A 13,374-nucleotide genomic window follows, 5' to 3' on the forward strand; every position below is an offset into this window, starting at 1 on the left:
TGTTCAAGAAAACCTTTTCCATGAACCTTTTCTTCATTTACCACAGAGAATTTGTCAAGCCCTCTTTGGCAGTGTAACATAAAAATGAACAATTCTGCCCTGGAATCAGACTTCCTGGGTTTCATTGCTGACTGGGCCACTCCCTAGCTGTGTGATCTTGGACGCATTTTTTTAACCTTTATCTTCTTATCAGTAAAATGGGGATAATTTGAGAAATTAAAAGATAGGAAGTTAAACATTTATGTAAAATACTTTTAGCAACTATTGACACAGAGTAAGCACTCAATACATATGTTATGTTAGCTATATTGGAGCTGCATATTAAATTTAATAAATTTTTTATTGTCATCCACTTTTCACCAGGCAGTTTACTAAATGGTGAAACTATAGTGGCATGTGGGTAAGATGGGTATAGTCCTTGACTTCTAGGAGTTTACCATCTGAAGGTCTATTAAATAAGCAATTATAAAAGGGAAGAGTTTTTCATTTTGTAAGAACCATGAGAGCTTATAGGAAACAGATTTGTTAGTCGGTGGGATGAGGAAACATCTCCCTAAAGAAGTGATGTTTAAGCTAGACTTGAAATAGTAGCAGGGACTCACCAGACCAAGGGATATATAGTACGTATGTGTGTATGAGTGTGTATAATGTTTGTGTAATGGGAAGGTGGAGGAGGCAGGGGAAGTACAGAAGTTTCCAGAAAGTAAACACAACATAAAAAAGCCCTGTGGTGGGAGGAAACATAGACGGTGGAAATGGACAGGAGATCAGCGGGCTGGAGTTTAGACAGGGAGAGACTAACTTGGAACAAATCTAGTTTAGACTTTATCTCAAAGGCAGGGAAGACAAAGATTTTAAGCAGGGAAGTGACGTGATTAGGTTACTCTTCCCCTTTGCATTGAGCACTTTCCTTTAAAGAAAATTATATACATTTCAATCTTTCCCATTAGATGATAACTTTGAGTTTCTTGTCTTAGTCTTCTTGGGTTGCTGTAATGAAATACCAGGGACCAGGTAGCTTTGAAACAACAGAAATTTGCTGCTCACAGTCCTGGAAGCTGGCATCTCAGATCAAAGTGCTGGCAGGGCCAGGTGAGGGCCCTCTTCTGGGTTACAGACTTCTTGCTGTATTCTCACATGGTTTCCAGGGACTAGGAAGTTCTGTGGAGTCACTTTTATAAAAGCACTAATCTTTTCATGAAGGCTCCTTCCACAGGCCCCACCTTCTATTAATAATGCCATCCCATTGGGCATTAGGATTTTAACATGTGAATTTAAGGGGAGACATACGCATTCAGACCTTACCATTCACCACGTATAAAAGTCACTCAATGTATGCTACGAAGTCCCATCTGTGTCACTGATTAAAGAGATGAGTGTCTTTTCCCAGACAAGAGTTGCAGCCTGCTTCAGGGGACCTCTGGAAAGAGAGTTTAATTGTCCAGATTAACAGCTCTCCCACTGATGCCTGACAGTAACCAAGTTGGCAAAGAAAGTTTTGTTTTATTGAAGTATAGTCGATTTACAGCGTTATGTTAATTTCTGGTGAACAGAAAGCTGATTCAGACATATATATATATATTCTTTTTAAAATTCTTTTCTATTATAGATTATAAGATATTAAATATAGTTTCTTGTGCTATACAGTAAGACCTTGTTGATTATCTATTTTACATATAGTAGTGTGTTATCTGTTAAACCCGAGCTCCTAATTTATCCCTCTCCCATCCTTTCCTCTTTGGTAGCCATAAGTTTGTTTTTTATGTCTGTTTTGTGAGTCTGTTTTGTAAATAAGTTCATGTGTTTTAATAGAAAGTTTTAATTAAACAGCTAACTAAACATCTAGGTTGTTTTAGCTAAATTAGTTTTAACTAAACAACCTGGTTGTTTTAACCAAACAACCAGATTGTTTAGTTCAGTCTTTTTTGTGCAAAAATGAGCGTGGTTAAAAAAATCAAAATGTCCAAACAACATAAAAGATAATGCAAGAAAAAAGCAAGCCTGCCACTACTCCAGAGATCTATCTATTCCCGGTTCCCCTTCTAAAGGGTGAACACTCTGTGGGTTGTCTATTTTTCCAGTAATTTTCTATGCAGATAGAAGTTTTTATTTTTATTTATTTATTTATTTATTTATTTTCGATTAGGCAGTGGAGTGAAAAGGTTAAGAGGCAGAACAGGGCTCAAGTCTTGAAATTTCTACTTAAATTAATTAACATGTGTAAAATGCTCAAAACAGTGCCTGGCATATAAGGCTTCTGAAGGGTTCAGTTCAGTTCAGTAGCTCAGTCGTGTCCAACTCTTTGCGACCCCATGAATCACAATATGCCAGGCCTCTCTGTCCGTCACCAACTCCAAGAGTTCACTCAAGCTCACGTCCATTGAGTCGGTGATGCCATCCAGCCATCTCATCCTCTGTTGTCCCCTTCTCCTCCTGCCCCCAATCCCTCCCAGCATCAGGGTCCTTTCCAATGAGTCAACTCTTCGCATAAGGTGGCCAAAGGACGGGAGTTTCAGCTTTAGCATCATTCCTTCCAAAGAAATCCCAGGACTGATCTCCTTCAGAATGGACTGGTTGGATCTCCTTGCAGTTCAAGGGACTCTCAAGAGTCTTCTCCAACACCACAGTTCAAAAGCATCAATTCTTCGGTGCTCAGCCTTCTTCACAGTCCAACTCTCACATCCACACATGACTACTGGAAAAAACATAGCCTTGACTGGATGGACCTTAGTCGGCAAAGTAATGTCTCTGCTTTTGAATATGCTATCTAGGTTAGCTTTATCATTTTTTTCTTTTTTTACACAAATGGGAATATATTTTACATGTGATCTGTTATGCAACTTGCTTTTTAATTATTAATATGTTAACTTTTGAAAGCTTGCTATGTTCTAAGCCCTTCATATGCTTTATTTCATTGATTTCTCATAACAGCCTTTGGGCGAGGTGTGGTGAATATCCCTATTTTATAGACTAGGAACCAAACTGGGCACAGAGAGGTTATTGTGTAATGTTCCCCAGGTTATCAAATCTGTATTTAAATACTGGCAGTCTCACTTTTGTGCCCTCATTCTTAACTTCTTTGCTCTACTCTCCTTCAAATAAATTGCCTGATTTTAGTCTTTTTCTATTTATTGTGGGTGGTTTTTTTGTATATTTTCTCTTAGACCAAAGTTGACAAGAATTTCAGAACTGAAAATCATGAAGAAGAGATCCAGGTACTCAGAACTATTATTGAAGAGAAGAAATTAAATGTTAATGCAGATTTAACTATAAAATATACACCTGTTGAAGCAATTGAAAAGCATAAATGTATAGATTTAGAACATTCTGACCAAAAAAACGTCTCAAGTCCTTCCAAGTTGGCTGCTGAGGCTATGTTTCGATTTACATATTCCAAAGAGGATATTTACAGACTGTTGTCGTCATATTCGGCTAAGAAGGTAAGATCAAACTTTAGTATAGAAAATATAATGGAATATTTTGAAAACTAACCAAGCATCCTTTTTTAAGTTTAATTCTTTAGAAAAGATGGTGCTCATAAGATAAAGAAAAATAATACTCAACAAATCTTCAAATGTGTAGGTAGCTAGAGGGTCTAGAGGAAGAAAGTTAACTGGAGAAAAATCCCTTCAATTTAGTAGTAATGTGAGTGTTTGTGGTTACAAACAGAACAAGCATCTTAAGAATTCAGAGCATACTTTTTGGGACTCTCCTGGTGATACAGTGGTTAAGACTTTGTCCTTCCACTGTAACGGACATTGGTTCGATTCCTCGTTAGGGGTAGCTAAGATTCTACATGCCTGTGGTGCAGCCAAAAAAAGAGAGAAGAATTCAGAACATTCTTTTTGACTGAGATTGTGGTAGCAGGCTATTTAATCTATATTTCTTCAGAATTAAATCATGCTCAGGAATTTTTTGGTAATTCATTGCAATGTCTTAGAATGATGACTACTTACTGTTAAGTGTATTTCTAAAGTAACAATGCCATGAAATTATATACACTGCATATGAAACTGTCTGCTTACTTTGTAATCATACATTTAATCTGACACTTTGAAAATGTGTTTGGTTTTTTAGTATTTAATCCAGATGTAGTGGTTTGTTTCATCTCTGGGATAAATATAGAATATACTTTCTGTAATCAGTATGATGCTGGTAAAATGCTCACTCTCCCTTTTCTGATATCACAATCACCTGTTTAGGTATCCTCCTTCCACTTAAAAAATAATACTCCTTCACTGTTAGTATTTATATTATGCCTAATTGTATAATTTTTTTTAACTTTTATATTGTGGTATAGCCTATTAACAATGTTGTGATAGCTTCAAGTGAACAGTGAAGGGACTCAACCATACGTATATACATGTATCCATTCTCCCCCAAATTCCCCTGCCACATAACATTGAACAGAGTTCCATGTGCTATACACTAGGTCCTTGTTGATTATCCGTTTTAAATAAACCAGTGTATACGTGTCCATCCCAAACTCCCTAACTATCCCTTCCCTCCATCTGCCCCCCAATCCCCAGCAACAATATAACTGTTTTTTTATAGGTCAGTACATTGCCTCTATTCACATGCACACTCACTCAAAGAGTGCAGTTGGAAAATCCTTGAAGGCATTCAACAACTATTTAATTGTGGACTTACTATGTGGCCAGACACTGTTCTAGGTGCTTAGAATACATTTGTGAACCAAACTAACAAAGATTCTTATTCTCATGGAGCTGAAAGTTTAGCAGGGAAGATAGATAGATTAAAAATAAGCATAACAGCAAAAAAGGGAAGCTATAGACTATTTAAAAAATGACAGGTGCTATAGAATAAAATGAAGAGAGAGTAGAGTAGCATAAGGCAATTAGGAGTCCTGGGCAGATGGCAATATTTAAAAAGAAACTTAGGGGACTCCATTGGTAGTTCAGTGATTAAGCATCTCCCTTCTAATGCAAAGAACTTGGGTTCACTACCTAGTCAAGAAAATAAAATCCACATGCCACTGGGCAGCTAAGTTTGCACACTACAACTACTGATCCTGTGCACAACTGCTGCTGCTGCTGCTGCTAAGTCGCTTCAGTAGTGTCCGACTCTGTGCGACCCCAGAGACGACAGCCTACTAGGCTCCCCTGTCCCTGGGATTCTCTAAGCAAGAACACTGGATAAGCACATTTACTGCAATGAAAACCCATCTCAGCACAAAAAAATTAAAATAAAAAATTAATAAGTTTAGGATAGGCTTCACTGAGAAGATAAGATCTTAATAAAAATTTGAAGGAGAGAAAATAGTCAAATATAACTGGCAGAAGGATCTATTAAAGACAAGTCCCTAAGATGGGAACATACTTGCACACTGGGCCAAAGAAAAGCAGCAGGAGAAAAAGTTAGTGAGGTTACCTTGAATCAGATTAAAAAAAAAAGGCCTCACAGCCTATGATAAGAGTTTGATTTTTTTCAGTGAGTGACATGAGGGACCATTGGAATGTTTTGAATAGAAGATTGACATATTTTAATATATTTCAAATGACTACTCTGGATATTGTTGGGACAACATTATGAAAGTTAGTAGCAAAAGCAAGAAGATTTGTTAAAACCTATTGCAAGAATCTAGGTGAGAGATGATGGCATTTCAGAAAAGGACAGTTGTAGATTCAAACATGACTCAGTTTTTGCTCTGAGCAACCAGAAGAATGGAGTTGCTATCAGCTGAGATGGAGAAAACTTCAGGTAGAGCAGGTTTGGAGAAGAAGACCATTAGTTAAGTTTTAGATTATGTTTGAGATGTCTATTTGACATTCCATTGGCGACATAAAGTAGTAAGTTGATGTTATGAGTCTGACATTTGGGAAGGAGGTCTGGAATTAAGCTTTAAGTTTGAGAAAGTGAAAGTCGCTCAGTCATGTCTGACTCTTTAAGACCCCATGGACTACACAGTCCACGAAATTCTCCAGGCCAGAATACTGGAGTGGGTGGCCTTTCCCTTCTCCAGGGGATCTTCCCAACACAGGGATCGAATCCAGGTCTCCCACATTGCAGGCAGATTCTTTACCAGCGGAATCACAAGCTGTTAATAAATAGATGGTGCTTAAAGTCATAGGATTTAATATTGCATAAGGACGAGGAATGGTAGGTCCAATGAATCAAGATAAATTGGACGTGGTCAAACAGAAGAGAACAAGATTGAACATTGACATCTTAGGAATCAGTGAACTAAAATGGATGGGAATGGGCAAATGTAATTCAGATGATCATTATATCTACTACTGTGGACAAGAAGCCCTTAGTAGAAATGAAGTAGACCAAATAGTCAACAAAAGAGTCTGAAATGCAGTACTTGGGTACAATCTCAAAAACAATAGAATAATCTCAGTTTGTTTCAAAGGCAAATCATTCAGCATCACAGTAACCCATGTCTGTGCCCCAACCATTAAGGCCAAAGAAACTGAAGATTACTGGTTCTATGAAGACCTACAATGCCTTCTTAGAACTGACACTTAATGTCAGATGTCCTTTTCATCATCAGTTCAGTTGCTCAGTCATGTCCAACTCTTTGCAACACCATGGACTGCAGCAGGACAGGCTTCTCTGTCCATCACCAACTCCTGCAACTTGCTCAAACTCATGTCCATTGAGTCAGTGATGCCATCCAACCATCTCATCCTCTGTCATCCCCTTCTCCTCCTGCCTTCAATCTTTCCCACATCAGGTTCTTTTCTAATGAGTCAGTTCTTTGCATCAGTTGGCCAAAGTATTGGAGCTTCAGTTTCAGCATCAGTCTGTCCAATGAATAATTAGGACTGATTTCCTTTAGGATTGTTTGGTTTGATCTCCCTTTCATCATAGGGGTTTAGAAGGCAAAAGTAGGAAGTCAAGAGACATCCAGAAAAACAGGCAAGTTTGGCCTCGGAGTACAAAATGAAGCAGGGCAAAGGCTAACAGAATTTTGTCAAGAGAACACACTGGTCATAGCAAACACCCTTTTCCAGCAACTCAAGAGATGACTGTACACATGGACATCACCGGATGGTCAGTACCAGATTCAGATTATGTTCTTTGCAACAAAAGATAGAGAAGCTCTATGCAATCAGCAAAAATAAGACCTGGAGCTGATTGTGACTCAAATCATGAGTTTCTTATTGCAAAATTCAGGTTTAAAAAGAAGAAAGTAGAGAAAACCACTAGGTCATTCAGGTATGACCTGAATCCAATCCCTTATGATTATACAGTGGAGGTGATGAATAGATTCAAGGGATTAGATCTGATAGAGTGCCTGAAGAACTATGGATGGAGGCTCATAACATTGTACAGGAGCCAGTGACCAAAACCATTCCAAAGAAAATAAATGCAAGAAGGTGAACTGTTTGTCTGAGGAGGCTTTACAAAGCTGAGGAAAGAAGAGAGGATAGAGGCAAAGGAGAAAGGGAAAGATATATCCAACTGAATGCAGAGTTCCAGAGAATAGTAAGGTGAGCTAAGAAGGCCTTCTTAAGTGAACAATGCAAAGAAATAGAGGAGAACAATAGAATGGGAAAGACTACAGATCTATTCAGGAAAATTGGAGAAATCAAGGGAACGTTTCATGCAAGGGTGGGCACAATAAAGGACAGAAATGGTTAAGATTTAACAGAAGCAGAAGAGATTAAGAAGAGGTGGCAAGAATACAGAAAAAAACTATACAAAAAAAAGGCCTTAATAACCCAGATGGTGTTGTCACTCATTTAAGGCTGGACATCTTGGAGTGTGAAGTCAAGTGAGATTTAGGAAACATTACTATAAAAAAGCTAGTGGAGGTGATGGAATTCCAGCTGAGCTATTTCAATTCCTAAAAGATGTTGCTGTTAAAGTGCTGTACTCAGTATGTCAGCAAATTCAGGAAACTCAGCAGTGGCCACAGTACTGGAAAATGTCATTTTTCATTCCAATCCCAAAGAAGGACAATGCAAAAGAATGTTCAAACTACTGTAAAATTGCACTCATTTCACATGCTAGCAAGGTTATACTAAACCCTTCAAGCTAGGCTTCAGCAGTCCATGAACTGAGAAATTCCAGATGAACAAGCTGTGTTTCAAAGAGGCAGAGGAACCAGAGATCAAATTGCCAGCATCCATTGGATCATGGAGAAAGCAAGGGAGTTCTACAAAAACATCTATTTCTCCTTCATTGACTATGCCAAAGCCTTTGACCTTGTAGATCACAGCAAACTGTGGGAAATTCTTATATAGTTGGGAGTACCAGACCACCCTACCCATCTCCTGAGAAACCTGTATATGTGTCAAGCAGCAAGAGTTAGAACTTTACATGGAACAACTGACTGGTTCAAAATTGGGAAAGGAGTACAAAAAGGCTATATATTGCCACCCTGCTTATTTTACTTATATACAGAGTACATCATGTGAAATGCTGGGCTAGATGACTCACAAGCTGGAATCAAGATTGCTAGGAGAAATATCAACAACCTCAGATATGCAGATGATACCACTGTAAGAGCAGAAAGTGAAGAGGAAATAAAGAGCTTCTTGATGGGGATGAAAAGGAGAGTGAAAAAGCTGGCTTGAAACTAGACATGAAAAAGCTAAGATCATGGCATCTGGTCCCATCACTGCACAGCAAGTAGAAGGGGAAAAGAAGGAGAAGTGATTATCTTTCCTTGGGCTCCAAAATCACTGCAGAATTTGACTGCAGCCATGAAATTAAAAAACGTTTGCTCCTTAGGAGGAAAACTATGACAAACCTAGACAGCATAGACAGATCACTGTGCTGACAAAAGTCCATATAGTCAAAGCTATGATTTTTCCAGCAGTCATGTATGGATGTGAGAGTTCAACCATAGAGGAGGCTGAGAGCCGAAGAATTGATATTTTGGAATTGTGGTGCTGCAGATGACTCTTGAGACAGCAAGAAGATCAAACCAGTCAATCCTAAAAGAAATCAATCCTGAACATACATTGGAAGGATGGTTAGTAAAGTTGAAGCTCCAATACTTTGGCCAACTGATGAGAAGAGGCCGCTCATTTCCCTGACGCTGGGAAAGATTGAGTGCAATAGGAGAAGTAGGTGGCAGAGGATGAGATAGCATCCCCAACTCAGTGCTCATGAATCTGAGCTAACTGTAGGAAATGGTGGAAGACCGAGTCTGGTGTGCTACAATCCATGGATCCCATAGAGTGAGACACAATTAAGCAACTGAACAACAAAATATATAGATGGTGCTTCAAGTTGCAGGCCTTGGCGAGACCACTAAAAAATTAGCGTGGTTAGAAAAGGGAAGATCAAAGACTAAACTCAAGAAACTTCAATAGAAAGTGGTCTGGGGAATGAGGAGTGAAGGAAAGAAGAATGTAGCCAGGGTAATGCCATAGAACCTAATTACTCAGAGTGTGTTCTGTGACCAGTAGAAGCAATGTCACTGGGAAGTTAGGATCTCAGACCCTACAACAAAACTACTGAGTCAGAACTGCATTGTGACAAGATTCTCTAGATATTTATACTGTATTGTTTGAGAAGCACTATTCTAGATGGCAAAAAAGAAAAGAGTGATGAACTGTGTCAAATGTACTAATATACGAAAGAGGATATATAGACGTGACCACTGGCTTTAGCATTATTAAGATCACTGGCACCTTCAGAAGAGGTTTTGAATAAAAGAGAAGTTTTGTTGGGAGTGGAGAGGGCAGCAGCATGACTGGGTTGAATTTAAGAGAAAATGGGAAGAGAAGAAATGGAAACAACCAGACTAGAAAACTCTTTAAAGGAATTTTGCTTCTAACTGGGCTTCCCTGGTAGCTCATCTGGTAAGGAATCTGCCTGCAATGCAGGAGACCCCTGCATTCAGGTTTGAATGCATTCAGGTCTGAATGCAGGTTCAATTACTGGGTTGGGGAGATTTCCTGGAGAAGGTAGAATACCCACTCCAGTATTCTTGAGCTTCCCTGGTGGCTCAGATGGTAAAGAATCAGCCCACAATGCAGGAGACCTGGGTTCAATATCTGGGTTGGGAAGATCCCTGGAAGAAGGCATGGCAGCCACTCCAGAATTCTTGCCTGGAGAATCCTCATGGACAGAGGAGGCTGGTGGTCTACAGTCCATGGAGTCACTAAGAGTCGGACATGACTAAGAGACTAAACACAATGAGGGCGAAGAAATGGATAGCAAGTGATCAGACAAGTAAAACCAAGAAATTATTTTTATTCCCTTAAGATGGAAGAAACAAGAATGGATTTGGATGGGAATGATCTAAGATCTATTTCTAACATAAGCTGAACCAAAGAATATAATGTCTTTCTGACAAGATACACCTCTCAATTTCAGCAAATGAAAAGAATTTCAAATATGTTTTGTGCATCTTTGAGATTCTGTTAAGAATGATTATGCAATTCACCAAATAGAAAACATATAAATATGGAATAAGTTTCTTCAAGATTCTTGTTAGATACTGAATCACCCAGTATCAGTTGAAGTTAAGTCCCGCAGTGTAAACAGTTGTGCTTCTAAAACAAAAAATTTGCTGTGATGTTCATACATACCAAGATTCACCTTTAAAAAATAAAAATAAAATGTTTTAAACTCCTATGCAATCAACAGGTGTTCACCACAGCTACAGCAGGAAAATTTTAAAAGAACCTTCCACAAAATCATAAGATCTCACTTGTGGTTTAATTTTGCCTAGGACAGTCTATAGCATTGATCACACATAGCTCTTTGTCGCTGCCCCAGTTTTCCTTGGGAAATGTAAGCCATCATCCCTGAGAACATTTAAGTGCTGAGGTGTTTAGATTGACTTGAATACTACTTCTTCAAATATTGTCTGTCTTTCCCTGTTATCAAAGATTCAGAGGACTTAGGAGAAGGCACAGAAAGGCCTGAGACCCAGGTTTTCAGTACCAATCTTTGCCACAGATTTGGGGAAAATAATTTGATATCTTTGTATCCCAGTTTCCTTGTATGTAAAATAAGATTGGGCTTCATATATAATGTCTACATATCCTTCTATTGTTAACATTTTAAGTCACCTTGCTGCTAAGTCACTTCAGTCGTGTCCGACTCTGTGCGACCCCAGAGACGGCAGCCCACCAGTCTCCCCCGTCCCTGGGATTCTCCAGGCAAGAACACTGGAGTGGGTTGCCATTTCCTTCTCCAATGCATGAAAGTGAAAAGTGAAAGTGAAGTCGCTCAGTTGTGTCTGACTCTCAGCGACCCCATGGACTGCAGCCCACCAGGCTCCTCCATCCATGGGTTTTTCCAGGCAAGAGTACTGGAGTGGGGTGCCATCGCCTTAGTGAGGTATAATTTACATAAAATAAAATGAAAATATTTTATTTCATTTAGTTCCATGAGTTTTGACTGTTATATCCACCTTTGTAACCACCTCCTCAAACAAATGCAAAATATTTCCATCACCTCAAGAAAATTCCCTCGTGCCCTTTGAATCAATCCCCTACCACCTAGGAGGCAACTGCTGACCAGATTTCTCTGACCACAGCTTAGTTTCACCTATTCTAGAACTTTATAAAAATACAATAGAGTCAAGGTGTCACTGGTGGTAAAGAACTCTCCTGCCAACACAGGAGCGTAAGAGACAGGTTCAGTCTCTGGGTTGGGAAGATCCCCTGGAGGAGGGTATGACAACCACTGCAGTATTCTTGCCTGGAAAACCCCATGGACAGAGGAGCCTTGCAGGCTTTAGTCCATAGGGTTGCAAAGAGCTGGACATGACTGAAACAACCATATACACACGCACACATACAGTATAAACTCTTTGGTGTATATTTCACTCAGGAAAATATTTTTGAGATTTATTTGTATTGTTGCCTGTAACAGTAGTTCATTCCCTTTATTGCTGACTAGTATTCTTCTGTGTGAATAGACTGCAATTTGTCTATTTACTCTCCTGGCAGTGGACATTTGTCATTTTCCATTTTAAGCTATTCTGATCCAAGTTGCTATAAAAGCCTCTTACAGATCTTTTTGTGAACTGCTCTTACTGATCTTATGTAGAAATGAATTTGCTGGCCATGGGAGTGTCGACTATTTTTAGAAACTGCCAAACAGTTCTCCAAAGTGATTGTACCATTTACCCTTCCACCAGCAAAGCATGAGAGTTCTATTTTCTGTACATCTTCATCAACACTTCTGATAGGGTTTTAATTTTGTCATTCAAATGGGTTAAAGCGTTACCTTGTTGTCATGGCTAAAAAGCATATTGACTATGGAAATTCTAAATTTTGTGAGTTTTGCATTTGAAATAAGGGTGATAAAATTCATGTTTCTTTTCTTCTGCTCCGCAATAAAGGAAAAAATGTTTCTGCATGTAAAAGGAAAAGTTCACCTGGGAAGATTTGTGATGAGAAGTCGGGATGTCATGCTGCAAACAACTTTCTTGGATTCTATAAATGCTCTGCCGACTGCTTATGAAAAGGGGGAATATTTTGCATTTTTGGAAACCTATGGAACCCACTACAGTAGCTCTGGGTCTCTTGGAGGACTCTATGAACTAATATATGTTTTGGATAAAAAGTCCATGGAGCAGAAAGGTATACTGAGAAATAGAGCTCTAGCTTCCAATGTTGTTTGAATCAACCACTGTTTCTAGCACTAACCTCTTCCGGTGGTTAGCACTAAAAATAGTGGTAGAGTTCTATAACCTGCTTCTTTGAAAAAATTCTTTTCCTGCCTTTTGGCCTCTAAAATCCTATCAAACAGCAAGTTGACTTCCACCTCAGACAAGATCATTTGGCCATGTACTACTCAGCAAGGCTACTGAGAAATGCACAAATTTGTATTGCAATATAATGTTATTTAGTGATGCTGCTTTTAGTGAAGCGCTATTTACAAAGGGCTTCCCAGGTGGGGCTAGTGGTAAAGTACCCACCGCCAATGCAGGAGACCTAAGAGATACGGCTTCTATCCCTGGGTTGGGAATAGACCTAAGGAAGGCATGGCAACCCACTCCAGTATTCTTGCCTAGAGAATCCCAAGAACAGAGGAGCTTGGTGGGCTACAGTCCGTGGGGTCACAGAGTCGGACCTGACTGAAGCGACTTAGCACAGTCCACAGCACTATTTACAAGGGAAAAGAAAGTACAAGAGACACCGTTTATATAACCTCTTGCTTAATCTGTAGACTGGTTCAGTTATATGTGTGCCAGTTATCTTCAAAGTATTCTTGAGAAGTGGAAAGGAAATGTTATAAAGTTTCTCCCAGAGTGGAAGGAAGAAGCACTGGTAACAACATATAAGTCTAAACAAGAGTGGAAAATTAGTTTTACTTTATATGATGACAGTTCTAACCATAGAGTGGTAGTTGAATTGGGTCCATATTGAGTAGGTTTCTGACCACAGCTGAAATCATAGAAAAGACTCTTATTGATCATCAGTGTCTGCC

General features: G+C 39.1%; 1 protein-coding gene across 2 annotated transcripts in view; it reads left to right on the plus strand.

The window, feature by feature from the left end:
* Window positions 1–13,374, plus strand: part of C9 (complement C9) — a 65,621-nt gene that overhangs the window by 33,932 nt on the left and 18,315 nt on the right. For both annotated transcript variants that reach the window (XM_068990503.1, XM_068990504.1), the window contains 2 exons: window positions 3,165–3,440; window positions 12,284–12,524. In XM_068990503.1, the coding sequence (XP_068846604.1) occupies window positions 3,165–3,440; window positions 12,284–12,524 (517 nt within the window). The remainder of the gene's footprint in view (window positions 1–3,164; window positions 3,441–12,283; window positions 12,525–13,374) is intronic.

The sequence above is a fragment of the Capricornis sumatraensis genome, chromosome 18 (assembly GCF_032405125.1).
Source record: "Capricornis sumatraensis isolate serow.1 chromosome 18, serow.2, whole genome shotgun sequence".
In the NCBI taxonomy this organism is placed as follows: domain Eukaryota; kingdom Metazoa; phylum Chordata; class Mammalia; order Artiodactyla; family Bovidae; genus Capricornis; species Capricornis sumatraensis.